This window comes from Rhea pennata, chromosome 3, assembly GCF_028389875.1.
Source record: "Rhea pennata isolate bPtePen1 chromosome 3, bPtePen1.pri, whole genome shotgun sequence".
NCBI classification, from domain to species: Eukaryota; Metazoa; Chordata; class Aves; order Rheiformes; family Rheidae; genus Rhea; species Rhea pennata.
Window position 1 is genome coordinate 14,653,177 of NC_084665.1, and position 21,800 is coordinate 14,674,976.

The window sequence follows — 21,800 nt, forward strand, 5'->3', positions numbered from 1 at the left end:
GCAGCTCCTGCAGGCAGTGCAACTTGCAGGGGTGCTTATTAGATGTGGGGTTTGAATTTCCAGGGGTGGATTAGGGGCCTCTTGAGAAGGTTTGATATCAAACTGTCCTGATAGGTATGGGATTGGAGAGGCATTGATGGTGCTTGATCTGGAGAGCTATTGGTGTTGATCCCTTTTCAGGGCTGCCATAAGCAACAGGGGCCTGAGAGCTGAAACCACCGATGGCTGTCAAGAGCCAGAAGGTGCAGCTTTTGAGGCAGCCAGGTTGGAATTTCCTGCTTGCCTTTGGAGCTGCTCCCACTCTTCTCCTGAGGAACTCCTGCAGGATCCTGGCAGGAGCTGTGCATGTAGGTATTCCTGAAGAGCGTGGTCACCTTTGGTGGCATGTCCCACTTTGCTTTTGAGGAATGTCCACTCCGTCTTCGGAGGACATTTTCCTGTGTATATTGCTGATATTGCTGCTCATTTGCCAGCATCTCCAGAGCTGCTTTCCAGGCATTTTATGTGTGTCTTGAGAGCATCTTTTGGCACAGATGCCAGCAAATCTCCAGCTCAACATCTGACCAGTCTATAAGTGGATTTTCAAGGTATTTCTCTTGAGTTCTGGGTGGGGGTTCTAATCCAAATATTGCAAAATGGTAGAGGAGACTGTACAATGATACACTGTTACAATGCTTAAAAAACGCCGGTGGGGAAGGCCGCTTCCAGGTAGCAGATTTGGGTTCCACTCTAAATAGGCAGGCAGTGCTCTGCTACATCTGTGACCTGTGCTATCTTCTCTTAAAGGTACAGCTGGACATGCTACCGTTGGCTAGCAGGATATTGTGCAATAGCTGCTTGAGAACCTCACTGAATCACAGGCTCACAGACTGGTTGAGGTTGTAAGGGAGCTCTGGAGAGCATCTAGTCCAACTCCCCTGCTCAAGCAGAGCAGGACCGCAGGATCAGGATCAGGACCTCCCTTGACCTGCTGGCAATACTGTTCCTAACGCACCCCAGGAGGATGTTGGCCTTTTTGGCTGCAGGAGCGCATTGCTGGCTCCTAGTCAACTTGTTGTCCACCAGGACTCCCAGGTCCTTCTCTGCAGAGCTGCTTTGCAGCAGGTGAGCCCCTAGCCTGAACTGGTGCACAGGGTTATTTTTCCCCAGGTGCAGGCCCCTGCACCTGTCCTTGTTGAACTTCCCAAGGTTCCTCTCCACCCAGCTCTCCAGCCTGTCCAGGTCTTTCTGAAAGACAGCCCAGCCCTCTGGTGTATCAGCCACTCCACCCAGCTTGAGATCATCAGGAAACTTGCTGAGGAAGCACTCTGACCCTTCATCCAGGTCACTGATGAAGTTGAACCAGATGGGACCCAGGGGCACTCCACTAGCCACAGGCCTCCCACTAGACTCTGCTGCACTGAGCACAACGCTCTGAGCTCTGCCTTTCAGCCAGTTCTCAATCCCCCTTCCCCTCCCCCCCACCTCCCCCATCTGCTCATCTAGCCCACACTTCCTGAGCTTGCCTAAGAGGATGTCCTCAGGCACTGCTCCAGTTCTCCGTGACCTTTCAAAGATGATGGGGAGCAGTCTAGCAACAACCTCTGCTGGCTCCCTCAGGACTCGCAGGTGCGTCCCATCGGGGCCCATGCATTTGTGGACATCAAGTTTGCCTAAAAGGTCTCCCACCCGATCCTCCTCGCCCAAGGGAAAGTCTTCCTTCCTCCAGACTCTCTCTTGTCTCCAGGCTCGGGGATTCCTGAGGGCTGCTGTTAGCAGTAAAGAAGGCATTCAGTAACTCTTTCTCTTGTATCCTTCATCACCAGGGCCCTTGCCCCATTCAGCCATGAGGGTGCATCTTCCCCAGTCTCTCTTGCTACCGCTGTATTTGAAGAAGCCCTTCTTGTAGTCCTTGGCATCCCTTGCCAGATTTAATTCCAAACGGGCCTCAGCCTTCCTTGCTGCATCCCTGCATACTCTGACCACGTTTTTATAATCCTCCTAAGTGGCCTGTCCCCTCTTCCACATTCTCTGTACTTTCTTTCTTTTGCTGCAGTTTTGCCAGCAGCATCCTGCTCATCCGTGCAGGTCTCCTGCCCCCTGTGCTGCACTTCTTTCTCCTTGGGATGCACCACTCTTGTGCTTGGAGGAAGGGATGCTTGAATACTAGCCAGCACTCCTGGACCCCTCCTTCCCTCTAGGGCCTTAACCCATGGGATTGCTCCAAGAAGTTCCCTGAAGAGGCCAAAGTCTGCTCTCCTGAAGTCCAGGGTTGCAGTCCTACTTCTTGGCTTGCTTCCTCCACGCAGGATCCCAAGTTCCACCATCTCGTGATCACTGCAGCCAAGGCTGCCCCCAACCTTCATGTCTCCAACCGGTCTGTCTTTGATGGTTAGTACAAGGTGCAGCAGGACCCCCCCACCTCGTTGGCTCCTCCACCACCTGTGTCACAAAGTTATCATCGATGCTCTGCAGGAGCCTCCTCGACTGTTTGTGCCTAGGTATGTTGTCTTTCCAGCAGATATCAGGGTGACTGAGGTCCCCCATGAGAACTAGGGCCTGTGATTGTGAGGCTACTTCCAGCTGTCTGTAGAAGGCCTCATCAACTTTCTGGTCAGGTGGCCTGTAGTAGACACCCACAGCCGTGTCCCCTGTGTTAGCCTGCCCTTTGATCTTCACCCATAAGCTCTAGACTGCCTCCTCCTCCACCCCTGGGCAGAGCTCGATGTGTTCCAGTTGCTCTCTCCCATAAAGAGCAACTCCACCACCTCGCCTTCTTGGCCTCTTGTTGCGAAGAAGCACGTAGCCGTCCATGACGGCGTTCCCGTCATGTGCACTACCCCACTGTGTCACTGTAATTGCAATGAGATCATGGCCCTGCGACAGCACGCAGATCTCCTGTTCTCCCTGTTTGTTTCCCATGCTGCATGCATTAGTGTACAGGTATTTCAGAGGTAGTTGTGCATGCGGGCTTTGCAGGAGGGGTGCAAGGAGATCCCCAGTAGCCACATCTTGTATGCGCATCGCTGGCTGCATGGACCCACTCGAGGCCTTCCGACTGGAGCTGTGTTTTGTTGACTACCCTGTTTTTATAACTCTCCCCTTCCCCCATCCATCTTAGTTTAAAGCCCTCTTTACCACGCTGGCCAACCTGTCAGCAAAGACACACGTGCTCCACTTAGTGAGGTGAATCCCACCTCTCCCTGTCAGTTGTCGATCTTCAGACAGGGTCCCAGCATCACAGAAGCCAAAACCCTGTTGCCAACACCAGTGGTGCAGCCAGCTGTTCACTTGGAAAATCCATCTACGTCTTCTCCTATCCCTCTCCCTTGTTGGCAGGATCAAGGAGACGATCGCCTGGGCTCTCAGACCCTTGACCACCATGCTCAGAGCTCCTGTTTGATCATTACCAATTTGCCCTTGGTATCATTAGCAGCCACGTGAAAGAGCAGTACGGGGTAGTAGTCTGACACGGGGACAAGCCTTGGCAGTCTTTCGATGACATCTTGTATGCGAGCGCCTGGCAGGCAGCGAACCTCTCTAGAGGAGAGGTCAGGTCAGCAGATAGGTGCCTCCATCCCCCGCAGCCTGGACTCACCCGCAACGATCGCTTGCCCCTTCTTCCAACTGTTCCTGCAAGGCACGGGGTCTGTCGGCCCAGTTGCTTCCCTTGAAGTCGTGTCCAGGTCCTCCTCATCCAGGAGGGCAGTAAGTCGGTTCTTCTACTGCACCTCTAAGTCTTCACGAGGAGTAGGGGCCTTTCTCCTCCCACAAGAAGCAACCTGTTTCCACTTGCCTTTGGCATTGTCTCTTGTCTGATTTTGGAGGAATTTCTGTGGGCTTTTGGCAAAAGCTTTTGGGGCAGATTTCCTCCCATTCCCCACTGGCATTTGGTGGTGTCTCCTGCTCTGCTTTTGAGGAATCTCTGTAGTGTGCTTGGATGATGATCTCTTCTTGCTAAGAAGCACGTAGCCGTCCATGACGGCGCTCCCGTCACGTGCGCTACCCCACTGAGTCTCTAACTGCAATGAAATCATGGCCCTGCGACAGCACACAGATCTCCCGTTCTTCCTGTCTGTTTCCCATGCTGCGTGTATTAGTGTACTGGCATTTCACAGAGGTATTTGCGCATGCAGGTTTCGCAGGAGGGGTGCAAGGGGATCCCCTGTAGCCACATCTCATGCACAATGCTGGCTGCATGGACCCACCTGAGGCCTCCTGACTGGAGCTGTTTTGTTGACTACCCTGTTTTTATAACTCTCCCCTTCCCCCATCCGCCCTCTTTACCAGGCAGGCCAAACTGTCGGCAGACATGCATGCTCCGCTTAGTGAGATATCGCCCCAAGACACAGAGGAAATCCCTCGAAGGCAGAGCAGGAGATGGCTCCAAAGATGTCTGGGAAAAATGCTGAAATCTGCGAGAGAAGCTCCTCCCAAGCAGCTGCAGAAATTTCTCGAAAGCAGAGCAGGAGATGGTGCCAAAGGCAAGCTGCAAATTCAGCAAAAATCTGTGAGAAAAGCTGTTCCCAAAACACTGCAGAAGTTCCTGGAAAGCAGAGCAGCATCTGTTGCCAAAAGTGACTGGCAAATACAAGACAATCTGTGTGAGAAGCTCTTCCCAAGATACTATGGAAATTCCTCCAAAGCACAGCGGGAGACCTTGTCAAAGCTGAGGGGGATGTTCAGCAAGATTGGCACAAAAACTCCTCTGAAGACACTGTGGGAATTCTCCAAAAGCACAGTGGGAGATGCTGCCAAAGGCAAGCAGGAAGTCTGTGCTATCTGCCCAAAAACTTCCAGCCACGACACTGGGGACATTTCTCGAAAGGAGAGCAGGAGACCTCAGCAAAGGCGGTGGAAAGATTCAGCCAAAGCTGTGCATCATCATCATCCAAAGACACTATGGAGATTCCTCAAAAGCAGAGCAGGAGATACGACCAAATGTCAGTGGGAAATGTGAGCAAATCTGCGCCAAAAGCTCCTGCCAAGACACCACAGAAATTCTGCAATATTTCTACACTATGTTTTGGTTCATATTTCATCACATCATTTACTTCCCTTCGGTGTTGCCTCTTGGTCTGCTTTTGAAGAAATTCCTCCAAAGCAGAGCGGTAGATGCCAGAAACCATTGAGTAATTGTGGTATCCGCCCAAATGTTTGCCCCCAAGACAAACTTGACGTCCACAGATGCATGGGCCCTGATGGGATGCACCCACAAGTACTGAGCGAGGCAGTGGATGTTGTTCCTAGGCTGCCCCCTATCCTCTTTGAAAGGTCATGGAGAACTGGAGTAGTGCCTGAGGACATCCTCTTAGGCAAGCTCAGGAAGTGTGGGCTAGATGAGCGGATGGTAGGGTGGACTGACAACCGGCTGAAAGGCAGAGCTCAGAGGGTTGTGCTCAGTGCAGCAGAGTCTAGTGGGAGGCCTGTGGCTAGTGGAGTGCCCCTGGGTCCCATCTGGTTCAACTTCATCATCAGTGACCTGGATGAAGGGTCAGAGTGCTTCCTCAGCAAGTTTCCTGATGATCTCAAGCTGGGTGGAGTGGCTGATACACCAGAGGGCTGGGCTGTCTTTCAGAAAGACCTGGACAGGCTGAAGAGCTGGGTGGAGAGGAACCTCATGAGATTCAACAAGGGCAAGTGCAGGGTCCTACATCTAGGGAAAAATAACCCTATGCACCAGTACAGGCTAGGGGCTCACCTGCTGCAAAGCAGCTCTGCAGAGAAGGACCTGGGAGTCCTGGTGGACAACAAGTTGACTAGGAGCCAGCAATGTGCTCCTGTGGCCAAGAAGGCCAACGGTCTCCTGGGATGCATTAGGAAGAGCATTGCCAACAGGTCGAGGGAGGTGATCCTGCCCCCCTACTCAGCCCTGCTGAGGCCTCATCTGGAGTACTGCACTGGAGTACTCTGGGCTCTCCAGTGGACTGGAGGGAGTTCAGCATAGGGCTACGAAGATGATCAGTGGACCAGAGTATCTCCTCTATGAGGAAAGGCTGTGAGAGCTGGGCCTGTTGAGCCTGGAGAAGAGAAGACTTAGAGGAGATCTTATCAAAGTCTACAAATGCCTTAAGGCGGGAGCGTTAAGGGGATGGGGCCGAACTCTTTTCAGTAGTGCCGTGTGACAGGACAAGAGGCAATGAGCACAAACAGAAACACAGTTCCACCTCAGTATGAGGAGAAACTTCTTCCCTGTGAGAGTGACAGAGCACTGGGACAGGCTGCCCAGAGAGCTGGTGGAGTCTCCTTCTCTGGAGATATTCAAAGCCTGCCTGGATGCAACCCTGTCTAATATGAAACAAGTGACTCTGCCTGAGCAGGGGGGCTGGACTAGATGATCTCCAGAGGTCCCTTCCAATCTCAACCATTCTGTGATTCTGTGACCCAATGAAGTCTTCGGGCAGCTATTTTACAATGTCCTGCTCACTTGTGGTGGCCTCTCCTGCTGAGCCTTTGGGGAAACAGAGCGCAGGATCCAGAAGTGGCGAACAAATGCAGCAGTTTGAGGAGCACTGCCTGGGCTCTGCTTACAACTTCTGGGGACCTTTAGGGATGTTTTGGCTGACCCCTGCGGGACTGGAGGCTGATTCTGCTACCAGCAAAAGGGAGCGAGGAAGGGAGCTGCTGGGAGGGGCAGCACAAACGCCTTTGTGGCAGGCGTTGTTATATATATATAACAAACAGTACTGCCCCAGGAAAGCTCTGAGATTAAAGGTTATCTGATGATGTAACCTGAGACTGCCTCTGGGTTTAACAAATGGTATTAAAAAGGGAATGTTAAGGATTTCTCAGAAACTATTTACAAACCTCCCTTTTAGAACTATTTCTAATCTATTAAACTGATGTTATTTTAGAAATGCCAAATTAGAATAAAAATTAGAATTTCTATTAAAAAAATCAGTTTAAACATTTTAAAAGCTTTAGATTGGAAGTGAGTGGAAAGCAATTGCAAAGAAAAGCAAATTTTTTTCCTGGAATGCAAGAGACCCCAAAACTATGATGGCAGCAAGACTACTCAGAAATGAAGCAGCCTGAATTTCCACGCAAACACTCTGAGGCTTGTGCAGAACTTTATGCAGAAAGCCTTTGGCAAGCGTTAAGTGGTTTATTTTCGTCAAGTCTATGCCGGGCTACCAGCTGCGCCCAGAGCTCGCTGTCCGGCGCCACAGCCTCCCGGCGGCGCCCTGCACCCCGCCCCGGCCGCCGCTCGGCACTGCGCCTGCGCAGCGCTCCCCGGCCGCGGCCGCCTTCTCGCGACGCGCATGCGCGCTCCCCTGGCGGTGCCCTCTCCCGGCACCGCCTCCTGCCACCGTGCTGCCGCGACATCCGGTGTCCGCGCGGAGGGTGCTTCCGGCCGGGGCGGGCCGCGCTCGGCAGGTGGAAGGAGCGGGAAGCGCGAGGGGGGAGGGGGCGCGCGAGCGCCGGGGGCGGCCGTTGGTGGCACGTGGGGGGTGTTGGGCTCCCCCGGCGCGGCGGGGGTGGGGGGGGGGGGGGGGTCGCTGATGGCGGAGCGTCTGCGGACGCGGAGCCCCGCCGGGATGTCGGCTCCCCGCGGGAGGGGCGGGCGAGGTGACGGCTGCCCCCTGCGCTGCAGCCCGAGGCGGGACGAGGCTCGCGTCGCTGCGGCGCCGTGCCGTTGGCAGCGGGGTGAAGCGGCTTGCCTGGGGCCGGTCGCAGGCAAAGTGAAGAGCGCGTTCACGGTGTGAGACGGAGGGATGCTTCCTTGCTCGCCTCTTGTGACTCCAGGGCTCAGAGAACCGCAGCGGTTTCTTAGCAGCAGCGGTTTCTTAGCAGCTTGTGATCTCGAGTGGGTTTCTGCTCCGTGAACTTGTGCGGTCTTGCTGTAACCCTTTTAAGTCAGCTTTCAGTGAAAACAGTGACTTGTGGAAGAGGTGTGCAGCTTTACCTTTTCCGTCCCTATCAAGTTCTCTTTAGGGAGGAAAAAAAAACAGGTTGTTGGTTGATTACTTTGCCTTTCTGCTCTCTGCTTGTAGTTTTGTTGATACAGCAGAGTTTTTAAGGGAACAGTGGGCATTTTGGGGCTTGTATTTCGCGTGTTTGAAACTCCTTGGAAGATGGTTCAACAGAACCTTGTGGAGAGGTGGTAAAGGTACTGAGAAGGGTATCACTGAGTCAGGAAAACAGAAGGATAGCAAAGTGGAGAAGTAGATGGGAGCTATGAAATAGGCAACAAGGTTTTGCAGATTTGCTTCACTGGCTTAGAGAGGTGGGTTATATCAGTATAGTAAGAATGCTTTTCAAAAAAGAAAAGTGTTGCAGAACTTAAAGTGAGGATTTCAGTAGTTGATATTAAAGAAGATCAGCAAAGAAACAGAGGAATGATTTGTAAGATGTGACAAAATCAATAAACCTGTGTACTTAAAATGAGATGGTGAAAATGTGAGAAGGTGAAGCCTTTAAGGAAACTGAAAAGCTGGGACAGTTACTAAATATTTCAACTTTTACAGTATTAGAAAATGTCTGTTTTGAAACATTTCAGCATCTTGCCCTTATTGGTATTATAGGAAATAGCATCTTTCAGCTTTGATGCTGTATTTCAACATGTCCTTCTTGTTTTCAGCAACGAAATGAATCGAGGGTTAATACTGAAGTTTGAAAATCTGGTCCAGTTACACTGTGCTTGCAGACAGTTGCATACTGTGTCGTACGGAAAGCTTTACAGAACACAATGGAAGCCTGTGCAGTCATCTACCTATTCCATATGGTCCGTTCATGTGTACCCACAGTTCTGGCAAACAGACAAATTAATCAGTGTGGCCTTAACACATTACAGACATCTAGCTACAAAGGAGGTAATTAATGGAATCCAGTAATCTCTGTTTCTATGTGAAATTTCAAACACAAGAAATCATTTTGAACATTTTCATTATAAAAATGGGAGCTTTATATGTACTAAGCTGCTTGTGAACAGGATTCATTTATTAATAAATACAGAGAAGTTATTATTTTATAAGGCAAAATGTACTTGTGTATATAGGAGTGTATTGTAACTCCCTCTCAAATGTTCACTTGATACTTGTGGGTATTTATACCCACAGCAACATGACTCTTGCAAGGGCATGAGAAAATGATTATAAACAAAAATGAAAATTTTGTTGAATTTTCTTTACTGTGAAAAGTGAAAAAAAAATACATGACATTTTAAACATTCAGTATGATGTTTTAAGTCATTGTAATTCACTTGTAGTGTAGATAAAAAGATGTATTTATGACATATCATTTAAGGTTATTGTCTCTTTAATGTTATTATTTCTTAGTTTATGCCAGCCATGTATTCCTATATACATGTCTAATTCCATGTAGGAGAAGAAAAAGAATAGAAAGAAATTACCCTTAACAAAAGGTGAAGTGGAGATAAAGCAGAAAATGACCGTTGAAGAACTTGCAAGAGCTATGGGTAAAGACATAGGTGAGAGCCTGGTCTGTTGTTTGAGATGTGTTATAACTGTTACAGTTCAATCAGTTTCATGAGTGATAAAGGCAAAGATGTTCTAAGATGGTATTAGCAAGTGATTGCTAGTCCTTTTCATAGCAGAGTAGATTGTATCTATACTGAAATGCCTATCCTGTCTTATTGTATATTTCTGAAGTAAATTTACAGTGGTGCTCAAGTAAGCACCAATTCCTGACTATTGAAATATGTCCTATGTTTCTACTACCGAAGAAGGTGGAATATGAAATCATTATAGACTTATATATAGACTTATCAAAATTCTTTCCTTCCTGAATCATTTCTTATTTAGTTTGTATTGTTATAATATTATATATTATATATAAGTGTATGTAATAGTATAATATTATGTATTATATGTAAGTAGAATATATTCCTATTTAGCTTAGATGAGTTTCATTTTTTTTCTTGATAGGGATTAACAGGAAACAAGCTATGAAAATCTGAGTGAAAAATAATACCGTAGCATTTAATGAGGCAGTCATTTTCAGTAAACTTTTCTGAATCAGGTTGTTGTGAGTTGGTAGTATAACAGGAACCATTAGGTACATCTAGCTAAAGCAAAAATAGTTTGTGAATGAAATTTATTTGCAGGTTATCAATTACTAATGAAGAAAATCTGAGACATGCTAATAAAGAGTATTTCTGTTGCACACATTTTTTTGATAGATGAAGAATTGTTAACTGTATTCATGTTTTCTTTAGATCATATTTATGAAGCCCTGCTATACACAGATATTGACTTTGATTCACTAGAACCAGATTCCATCTTATATGAAGACTACATCAAGTTAATTGTTAAAAAATCAGGAATGAAGTATAAATCGGCAAAACTGAAAGAAGAAAAAGAAAAAGAAAATACAGATGCTGTGAAAAGGTAAAATGTGAACTTTTTGGCTCTTTTGAACTTTTTTATTTCTGCAAGTATTTTCCATACACTGTCCTTTCTTTTTTGAAAAATATGTTAATGATACCCGATACAGTCATCTGATAGTATTTAAAAGGCGAAGTTTACCATTTTGATTTCTTTGCCCATAAAACTGATGCTCTGATTTGACTGGTTTTAAGTGGTTTTGTGATTTTTAAGGAAAGCAGATTCTTCTTTAATTTACTGAATTGCTATATTAATTGATGCAGAAGTAAGACTTACTACTAAGAGGGCAAATTGCGTGATGTAGGTAGAATTTGTAATTTGTATGGGTGGAAGCAAGGCTGACGTGCTTATCACTAGGTTCTGGTAAATGGTTGTTCATGAACATAAATATGATTCAGTAAACATTTTTGGTATTTACAAAACATAGTTTTGTTCTAATTGTAGGCCTCCTGCAGACCCAGCAGTCTTAGCCCCACGACCTGCAGTTGTTACTATACTGGGCCATGTTGATCATGGGAAGACAACTTTACTTGACAGTCTACGAAAAACTCAGGTGGCATCAATGGAGGCAGGAGGCATTACACAACACATTGGTGCTTTTTTGGGTATGATTTGTTGAAAAAAAAATAATTTGTTGTCCAGCAAGTGTGATGGGCTAATAACTGACAGTTTAGCGTGTGAGGGGAGGAATATGTTAACAGACACAGTTAATATGTAAGCATTGAGAAAAGAAATCACAAATATGCTGTGTGGATGGAACTGTGAAGTGTATTGACTGTACAGTGGAAATGATATTTAGATTATTTTGGATTATGAAAGATTGCAGCATACTCCCTCCCCCCACCCCACCATGAGTTACAGATGCCCTTGATCTCATGGTGTGATGGTTGACTTGGATTAGGTCAAAGCAAGCTATGTGAAATACTGCTTCTAAAATGTGCGATGTATGTGTTTGTTCACAGTGCATTTGCCTTCTGGGGAAAAGATAACTTTTCTTGATACTCCTGGACATGCAGCTTTTTCAGCTATGCGAGCGAGAGGTACCAACGTTACCGATATTGTCATACTGGTTGTAGCAGCAGAAGATGGAGTAATGGAACAAACTATAGAATCCATCCAACATGCTAAAAATGCAGGAGGTACAGTGTTTGTCTTGCTAGTATTTCATTTTTAAGTGAGAAGCAAGCCCAGTACACAAAGCTGGTGTACCAGATGTGTGTCAGTGTGTGATTCACATGAATGAATGAATATCTTGCGAACAAATGTCTGTTCATCTCTCAGTAGAAACTCCATGAATTAGCATCCATAGAATCTGGGAAGCAACTGTCCTAGCCCCGTCCCTTCCCCTGGGAAAGTGTCCAAAAGCATACTGAATGTTACTGTAATACATTAAGATAATGATCACTTATATTTTTGCAAACTTAGTGACTTGCAGATTTGCCAGAAAGGCACTTGCAATTCTTTAAAGGGAATTTAATGCATATACTCAGTGTTTCACAGTTCATATGTGCAGTTGTCAAGAGTATTGTATTGCCCTTTCATGACTTAGTGAAGTTGTTAGTGGCAGAATGCAGAGTCATGTTGTAAGGAGCATAGTTCTCTAGAATCCTAAGGATGCTAACCATGATCATCTAACAAAGAAGTGAAAATTAATTTGATTGTGTGGCTTTATAATAAGCTATCTCTCTTTTCAGAGCTGTTGTTTTCATCATATACCATGATCTAAGGTCACTTCTAAGTTGCTCTGAAATTATCAATTTAAAAACCTTAGTTTTATTTACATAGGACTGTGGTTGGTGATGCTCATTATTGCCTGTATTATTTTTTCTCTATTATTTGTTGATTTCTGTACATTTTAATAATGCTACTGTGGCATTGTCATCTAGATAATAACGGATTCACTATATTGGGATGCTACTCTAAATAGTGTTGCAAATTATCACAGGTGGAAATAGACACTTTTTTCTGATAAACAAGAAAATTATCTATTCATATGAATTTGAGTGGTGAGATGAGTAAACCTGTATATATACGGAATGGTAAAATTCCGTGATTTTGAAGGGAAGTGAGAGGAGAATAATCTTCAGTGTCCAGAGTTGAAAGGATCCGTAGACTAGATCTGCCACAGTGGATAGCAGAGAAAACCTTAATAGTAACTACAACCTGTTTCCAAGAGAAACTTTGTAAAATCCTTCAGAAAAAAAATCTGAAATCTTATAGTACCAGAAACATCTTGTAAAATTAGTTTTCTTCATTCCTTTTTTTTCAGATTGTATCTAAAACAAAAATGAATATTAAAAGACCCTTTTTCAAATGAGTAACTTATATAAGGACCTTTAATGTATTGTAACAAGCTCTTTTTCATTGAGTTTACTACAGTTTGCCAATCTGCTATATTCCTCATTTTGCATGTATCCAGTCAGCTTGATTATTTTGTGATTTAATAAAGTTTGATTACTTGAACTTTAAAAAAGAAGAAAAATCTGAATAATTTAGATGGAAGCATGAAACAGCTGTTTTAATTTCAGTTTAACTGGAAATTGATGTGAGAAGTTAGAGCTGCTCTGGCCTTTCTCATTTGTTAGTCTTATGTAAAATCAGTTTTCTTGGTTGTGTGTAAGTGATGTAGGTACTGAGAACTACCACTACTGACGGCTTGGCTATGAATTATTGTAGAGTGCTGTGAAAAATTTTGTCATATCTGACAGCTTTTTGTGTGATCATCTCAAATACATTTGAATGTATAAAATGCCGCTGAATGCCAGTGTTTAGGCAATTGAATTACACCGTCACATGGATATTCTGATCTTCTAGTCTGTAATGCTATGCAGCAGATCAGAACTCCAATGGCAGTAATATTTGGCCTTTTTTTTTTCTGCTAGGATAACTAATCCAGCCTACTTCTGGTAGCCTACTTTTTGAGGGCTTTCTAAGGTTTTTCAGGGAATAGGCACCAAGTAAGCTTATTTGGTCTTGGTGGTCATAAGCTACTGTAACCTATCATTGCTACTGTCCAAGTGGCAGTTGCACAGCATGCTTAGGTTGGGCAAATGCTGTCCTGAGACTGCAGAAAGTTTTTTGTTATGCTGGTAATGTGTTTGTATGTTCTTTCTTTGTAGTTCCTCTTATTCTTGCTATTAACAAATGTGACAAACCTGAAGCTGATCCTGAAAGAGTGAAGAAGGAATTGCTGGCTTACGATGTGATTTGTGAAGAACTTGGAGGTGATGTTCAAACTGTAAATATTTCTGCACTCAAGGTAAAGGTTTGAAACAAATGATCATAGTATTCATAGATACCTAGGATGTGCATACAGCCACATTTTTTCTTGGAAGTTGGAAAATGAATGCTTAGCTTCCTGGTATTTGATTGGATACCTTACATTAGCTAAAGTGCTGCTGGCTGTTTCAAGAATCCTTAGAACATACTGCTGTCATGTTTTGAGCAATAAGATCTCATTTTTCTTCTGGAAATTCTAGTGGATATTTTTCAGATTAATCTCAATTATTGTTTCCTCAGATACTTGTTTTCTGTGTAAAGTTAGTCCAAAATCAAGGTTGGTGATAACGCTATGCATAAAGATAAATATTCAAAGAGGGGTATAAGTGTCTTCCTAACACGCTCGGAGACTCAGTTGTCTAACTTGCAGATAACTGTTAGCTGCAAACTAAAGTGAAATCTGAAGTTCAGTATTTGCCTTTAGTAGCCAAAGCGGTCCTGTTGAAACTGATGCAGCACCACCTTAGGCTTATTGCTCTGTTCCTAGATGGAGCTCAAGCATGTTCTAAAACATCAGATAAATTCAAGACCATCTGAAGTTGTGGCCTTATGCTTCTTTAAAATAAGTGTATATATGAAAGTAACTTCTATTTACTTTTCTAGCAAGCTTGTTGCCCTAATTCTCACAAAGCTGAGTCTTTTGACAGGTAGCTTATCTGCCTATGCTCTTTTATTCTGAAAACAAAATGTGATTAGAACAAAAAAGGAAAAAGAAAATGGATCCACGTTAACACCTCAATGTAATTTTGTCTCTTTGCTGTCCTGGAGAGATATCATTAGGTTTCAGTTTGACTGTTCTTTTAAAGAATTGCTTGGCATCCCTAGTATGCGTGTAGCAGAATATTGAAAGGTCTATTTCTGCATCTTTTCTTTAATTAAAGAGAGACTATATAAAAGTTCTGAAGGGCTGCAAACAGCTGTTTTGTTGTGAGAACAAGGTTTCCAACTCTAATTTTTTTGGGGGGAGGGAGCATATATACTAACTCCCCAAACCACTGTCTGTCTGTCTCTTCTCAGTTAGCATTAATCTTAAAATATTTTCCAAAAACGTTAGCATTAATCTTAAAATATTTTCCAAAAACGTTTTTCATTCACATAAAGATTTAAATTTTATTATATCTTTTATTAATCCTGATGCTGTGGACAGAGAGGTAGGGGAGCTGTGCTTCTAATGTTTGTTTCTAGTATTCGGGACTGACAACACAACAGTCTTAATAGTTTGTTATTTTAGTACCGTGTTGCCTTAAAGGCAAAAGGGATGTGGGCTATTGGACTGTATTGCGTAATTAGAAGTTCTGAATTAAATGGGAATATTGACACTAAGATTACAACTTCTGATCTTATTTTAACAAGGCACTTCCTTTATTTTTGTGATCTTGTACAGGGTGAAAATCTGATGGTTTTAGCAGAGGCAACAGTTGCTTTAGCAGAGATGTTAGAATTGAAGGCAGATCCCACAGGTCTGGTAGAGGGGACTGTAATTGAGTCTCGGAAAGACAAAGGAAAAGGGTAGGTAATTGATCTTCGTTACAACTTTAATGAAGCCATTTGTAAGAATACGGAGATAGTGTTCAGCTGGTTAAAACCTCGATATTTAGGCTTAACGTACTTTTTTAAAAGTTAGACAAAACTTTAACAGTTCTGTACAGTGTGTAACTAAAACATTGAAAATGTTTTACAGCATGAGAGCCAGAAAATGAAGTTACATACTGGTAAAGCAAACTTCATATCACAGAAATAAAATACTGTCTGAACAGGAAACATTTTAAAATACAGATGTATTTTTAAATGTCATTATTAGGAGGGATGATCAAGTGAACAATCATAAAGTAATAGATATGTTATAAACAACTTATGAAAAATTATATGACATTTTACTCTTTTAAAATACTTTAAGCCTTTTGCAGATTCTCTGTGAATAAGATCTGTTCTGCCCTTTTCTTAAACGGAATATAGGAAAACTTTTAAACATATATGTATAAGTGTGTGTGAGATACTTGTTTTCTGTCCCTCTCCCCTCTTTAACCTCTAGAAATGTGAACCTAAGCAAGTCATGTACTTTTTCGCTCAGGGGAAAAAAAAAATCACTAGGATTTCACTTAGCATGTGAAATCATTCTGTATTTGAAAGCTGAATGTGCCAAATTCTTCATTAATCTGCAAAAATGAAAAGTACAATATGCTTCTGGGTTTTTTTGCACGTCACTTCTAATATTCTCTTAGCATGATAATGGATTGTCATAAGAATGTTCTGTCTGTAATCACAAATGTACTGTTTGGTCTTTGCTTATCTACCGTAACTGTAAAAATGGGATGTTATTTTTGTATGTTTTGTTCCATTCTCTTTTTGCTCTTCACTAGTCCAGTTACCACAGCCATCATCCAAAGAGGAACTCTGAAAAAAGGGTGCATTCTAGTTGCAGGGAAGACCTGGGCAAAAGTGCGTTTCATGTTTGATGAGAATGGCAAAGCTGTAGATGCAGCCTCTCCAGGCATACCTGTGGAAATCATGGGCTGGAAAGAAGTTCCTTCAGCAGGAGATGAAATCCTTGAAGTAGAATCTGAGGTACAGTGAGAACTGTTTAATGGAAGCTTTATACTGTGGTAAAGTGGATAGGCAGAAGCTGAGTGAAAAATAAGTGATAGCTTTCATTCTGAAAAACCAAGATAATCTTGACAAAAGATGAAGGCCAAGCATAGGTCTTAAATGTAGCCTGAACTAGGCATTCTGTATGAGGAGTGAAAACTTGTACATTGTCTCTTTCTTTCTCTGTTACACCTACCACCTCTCGCATGAGGACCCTTATGTCCTCCCCTCCTCTCAGATTAACCTACTTTACAAATCACATGATGAAAGTGGACTGTTGTTTTGTTCCTTGTGCTTCTCATGGTCATCGTGCCATCCTCTTATGCCTTGTTTGCAATGACTGCAGAACTAGAAAGCTTCATTTTGGATAGTATTGGAGATGTTCTAATGTGCTCCATTTCCAAAGGCACAGAAGACAGTTTCCTCTTTTACATTACCTCATTATGACCTTACCTGGAAAACAATCTAGTACTTGTCAGTGTTTTAAATTCTGAAATGAGAGATAATTACATTCTGACAAAAGAACATGCATGTCATTTAGCTAGAAATAGATGTTTGAAGGGCTGGACAGATACTGTTTGAAAGAATGAATAATATCAGAGATAGCTTAAAAATAAGACTTGAATCATGTTGCGGTAGCACAGGGAAGAAAGCATTGTGCTAATTTACTGCCATCGTTGTGGCAAAATCTGTAGTTAAATGCAGAAGAAAATTAATAAGTCTGTAGAGAAAACTTTAAAGGTTGAAACTTTGTTAATGTGGAGTTTTCCAGTACTGTGTTTTTAAAGGTAACATTTCTGTCTCTCTGACCAGCAAAGGGCACATGAAGTTGTGGCTTGGAGAAACTACATTGAACAACAGGAGAAGATGAAAAGGGATTTGGAAGTTATTGAAGCAAAGCAAAAGGAACACAGGACGGAGTATGAGAAGAAGCAACAGAAGCTAGCCCATCTGACCTGGAGACAGAGAAAGACAGCACTATACAAGGCTAACAAACATCTCATGTTTTCAAAGCCAAAAGAGAGAACAGAGATTGACAAAAATGTACTATCAGTAATTGTTAAAGGTAGTGTCAAGTTCTATTCCATTGTTTTTGCACTTCTCTGATCTGAAGCATAGTTCTAAAGCATTAACAAAATTTCTGTTACCAGAAGTGTGGTTAAAAGCCCACTTAAACAGAATAATATAATAATAATAACAACAACATTAAACAGAATATTGAATTCTCGGTAAAGGGAGAGGCATCAGAAGACATCCAGTAATCAGAAAGTGTGTGCTTCCAGCAAGGGCAGAGCAACAGGAAGGTTTCTAAGCCTGACCCTCTTATCCAGGAACTCCTAAGTAAAAGCCACGTGAATGCCAGCATAATATGCCACAGTAATGTGTGTGAAAGACAAAGGGGATAGACAGACTTGGAGCATGGATGCATTGGGTTTGGCCAGAACTTGGGAAAATGGAAGAGACAGTTTGAACATGTGGAGCCATGAGACTGGGAAGCCGCAGAAGGATGTGAGTTTTGGGTAGTAGGTGCTGTGTAATTCAAATTCCAAACAATATTTGAAGTTTTAAGTTGATTTTTCTTGATTTGATTTAATTGCAATTGCAACTAAACCTTATCAAGCTTAATTAAAAATCTTAAGACAACTGACAGTCTTCAAGTTCTACTGCCTGCACAGATTTACCCTGTTTTGGCACATGTACTAAGACCACATTTTCTTGAACAGCAGAATGTGGGTTGTACCTGCACTGTCATCCCTCAGTCCCTGAGATTGAGCATGGGTAATCAGGGACCAGCTTTACTCTGCTTTTCATGGCTACAGACTGGAACTTTGCAGACTACAATTTAAAGCAAATTGGTTGAATCTCTTTTATAGTTTAGAACATTGTTGATTGTCTTCATTGAGCATTCTGGTCTAACAAAGAGGAGAAGAAATAAATAATTCAGTATTTTTTTTTCCTTCGGTTGTGTACGGCATCATGTATCTTCCTCGAACCCAGACAAAATCTTAAAATGGCAGATTCCAGGTTTCTGGGGCTTTGTATTTGACCCATAAATGTGATGGTGCTGATGGATGTAGTTTTGAGTGGTTCTTGCAGTCTTTCAAGTGTAATTCTGCTGCCTGTCCTCGACCAAATAACTGCTTGTTAGTCCTCAGGAGAGGCAGTATTATCAAACTTGAAAGAATGGTTCCTTTCCAAGTTATCTGGTGGGTACCACAGCCTTTGCTCTCTCTCCCAACTCACCTTTCTCCTCTTCCTTTGAAGCTGTCATTGAAAAGTTGTAGGTCTTCAGTTCTTCCTTACACTTAACTGCAGAGATCAAGAGGGGCAGTGATAAAGATACCAGTGCTGCTAGGTGTGTGAAAACTGATCTGTGTGGTCAGCGCTTCTTGAAGATGTTGCAATAGGATACATGATGATTCTGTTCTTGTGTCAAACAGCAGTCAGTTTCATTGAGGAACAGCTTTCTGGTAGAACAATATCCATCATATAGAATAGAGAGATAATGTAAGCAAGTTTACTGGTTAAAATGAAAATACGGTAGGTTTAATGGGCAGGCTTCCTGTTGGAACTTCAGTTTCATGTCTCCTTTTTTGTGCATTTGATTCTACTTTACAGCCTAGAATTACTGTGTCACTTTTCATTTTTACTTCAGCATTACTTGCTTGAATTTGTACAAAGTTAATAACAGTACAGTTTATTTGTTCAGGTGATGTAGATGCATCTGTTGAGTAACTACCATCTAGTCTGTGGAAACAAGTATTGAGTTTCTGCTCTAGCTCGTGCTTCATCAGCTCACTAAAGTGATCTTGAAACACTTAAGTGCACAAATAACTCCTACACATAAAAGGAATCCCAATAGATTCAGTGGCTTATATGCGTAAGGTTACTTCTGTGTATAAATACTTACAAAGTCAAAGTCAAGGTTTAGGTTTCAGTAATAAGCCTGTGGACATATAGGTGTGTAATTTGCTAGGATGTCCCCATTTATGTATATATATATATATGTATATGTGTGTGTATCTATGTGTGAATATGTATATGTGTGAATATATAAATGCAAGCAGCACTACTGCATTGACAGAGAAGAGGTCAGAACAAGAATGTATTGAATAAAATGGGGCAGCAGAAACAAATTTGCCTCTCATTCTCTACTATACACATAGGGAATAATAGTGGCAAACTAATAGTAAACCATGCAAACTTGACCTGAAAATGACAAAATGACAGCAGATACAGAGTCTCTGCTCTTCTGATATTCACTTTCAGAATTAATACTCTTATTTATATATTTTTTGTATTTTATATATATATTTAAAGATTATGATTATGCTGTATCATGTAGAGTTGTCTATTCTACTTCAGTATTAATTTGTGTTACACAAAGTCAGTAGCACTACTGTTTTTATATATGCAGGTGATGTAGATGGATCTGTTGAAGCTATTCTAAACATTCTGGACAGCTATGATGCTGACAGTGAATGTAAACTGGATATCATCCATTTTGGAATGGGAGATATCAGTGAAACTGATATAAGTCTTGCTGAAGCTTTTAATGGTGAGTGCATGTTTAAATATCAATTTAAGAATAGTACAAAATCTTTTCATCTTTTCCTCCCTAATGAAATAGCAGTTAGTCATTTTAATTTTGTTTTCTTTGTAATATTTAACATTATCTTTGATGTAAACTTTCATGAAACTTAAAAATGTGTATTCTTTAACATTGAAGACTGGTGCAGGTAGCGAAGGCCAGAAGTCTAATGAAAATGAAAGAATTTGACTTATTTAATTGTTTAATAATGACAGATATTGCTTAAACTCTCCCCTCCCCCCCCAAAAAAATTATTTTAGTACAAGGTTGGAAGTAGTAGACATGCTGAATGCAACAAGCAAGGGAGACATGCTCCCCTCCTTTAAAAGGAAAGCATGTATAAAATAGTGCTTCTTGTATTGATGACTGCTAGTTTTAGGCAGTTTAACCTAAGTTTAACATTACAGAATAAACACAGCAGAATTTCACCTACTGTTCAAAAAGCAACGATCTCTAGTCATAAGCTGCTGATTTTTATTTTTTAGGTGTTGTATATGGATTCAGTGTGAAAGCCAGTGAAACTATTAAAAAGCTGGCTGCTAAGAAGGGAATAAAAATTAAACTTCACAATGTTATCTACAAACTTATTGAAGATGTGAAACATGAGCTAAATAGCAGATTACCCCCATCTGTGGTAGAAAATACGATAGGTGAGTTTTCATTGAGTGGTAAGTACATTTTTACTTCACAGTATGGCCTTTTATCTTCCAATTAGGGATTCTTACTACTTTGAATACTTGCTATTCTTCTGTATCTGCTTCTCTATTTTCTTACAAAGCTTAGTAAGCGGAAGAGTATAGCTTGGTTCTAATTAATAGTAGCTTGTACTTCATTCTCTTGTATTTCATACACTTTTTTTTTTCTTTTTTTTTTCAGGAGAAGCTTCTGTACTTGACACCTTCTCTGTAACAGTAGGAAAAAGTAAAGTTCCAGTAGCTGGGTGCAGAGTACACAAAGGGCAGCTAGACAAAAAGATGAAATTTAAGTTAATCCGTAAGGGAGATGTTATTTGGAGAGGTAAGTATAATTGCTACAAAAGCAGTATGTATTCATATTTGGTATTAGATATGGCATTTCCCTGGCAAGTCAGGGGAAAATGCATGCATGTAACTGATGATCATACAAACCCATATACTATTTAAGATGGCTTTGCCCAACTAGAGAAAAGCTGCAAACTCAGTCGTCTTTGTTATTCAGACCTTTTTCAGACCACCATCTCTATAGCAAAGCAGTAGCAATGCATCATTTGCCTACTGAAAAGGATGGCTATCTGACTTAATCTTTTTTTGTGACATTTTTTTCTCTTTGTAGGATCCTTATCATCATTGAAGCATCATAAAGCTGATGTCCAGATAATAAAAACTGGTATGGATTGTGGCATAAGTTTGGACAAGGATATAGAATTCAATGTTGGAGATGAAATTATCTGTTACGAAGAAAAAGAAATTGAACAGACAACTTCGTGGGATCCAGGATTTTGAAGTACATTTGAATACACTACACTAAAGGACATGCATTGTTCCTGGCTGGAGCAATGGGTTATAAACTCTTCACTTTAAGTGAATTTATTAAGCGGCTCATATGAATCTTTAGACCTGATATTTATATAGTGTTGTTCTACTTTTAAATCTTGTCAATTACTGCCTTGGAGTAGAGGCTACACTGGAAGAATTAACTGCAAATACTTCAGATGGGTAAAACTATCAAGATAAATTTCTGGTGACTATCAGAAATCATAAATGCAATGGTTCCAGCATAGCTGAGCTGCTCCCCTGTAATGCACCACTACCTTCAGTAAAGAAAGAAAAAGCTGTTTCAGTGTGTTGTCTGCATTTTGTTGTCAGGGCTCCTAATGCCAGAGAAAAAGGTATTTAACCCTTTGTAGATGTAATTCCAGTCCTAATGTATTGCTTTCCTTTACCTCTTTCCTAATTAGAAATAACAGTTCTATCTACTCCCCTCATGCATAACAGGCCTCTTTTAAGATTGTTAGCTGAAATTTTTTTTTTTGCTCTGCC

At 42.1% G+C, this 21,800-nt stretch overlaps 1 protein-coding gene across 2 annotated transcripts; it reads left to right on the forward strand.

Annotated features, from left to right (window-relative positions):
• The first annotated feature begins 7,296 nt into the window (after positions 1-7,296).
• On the forward strand, positions 7,297-21,595 carry MTIF2 (mitochondrial translational initiation factor 2). 2 transcript variants are annotated; one of them, XM_062571665.1, is made up of 14 exons: positions 7,297-7,356; positions 8,561-8,792; positions 9,304-9,409; positions 10,157-10,328; positions 10,770-10,930; positions 11,288-11,464; positions 13,445-13,584; positions 14,989-15,113; positions 15,965-16,169; positions 17,004-17,256; positions 19,609-19,749; positions 20,268-20,432; positions 20,659-20,799; positions 21,094-21,595. In XM_062571665.1, exons 2-14 carry the CDS (start codon positions 8,568-8,570, stop codon positions 21,261-21,263), a joined length of 2,181 nt encoding a protein of 726 aa, XP_062427649.1. In that variant the 5' UTR covers positions 7,297-7,356; positions 8,561-8,567; the 3' UTR covers positions 21,264-21,595. The 2 variants fall into 2 exon arrangements, with proteins under 2 accessions (XP_062427649.1, XP_062427648.1); XM_062571664.1 differs by lacking the exon at positions 7,297-7,356 and adding an exon at positions 7,738-7,871.
• The last annotated feature ends 205 nt before the right edge of the window (positions 21,596-21,800 follow it).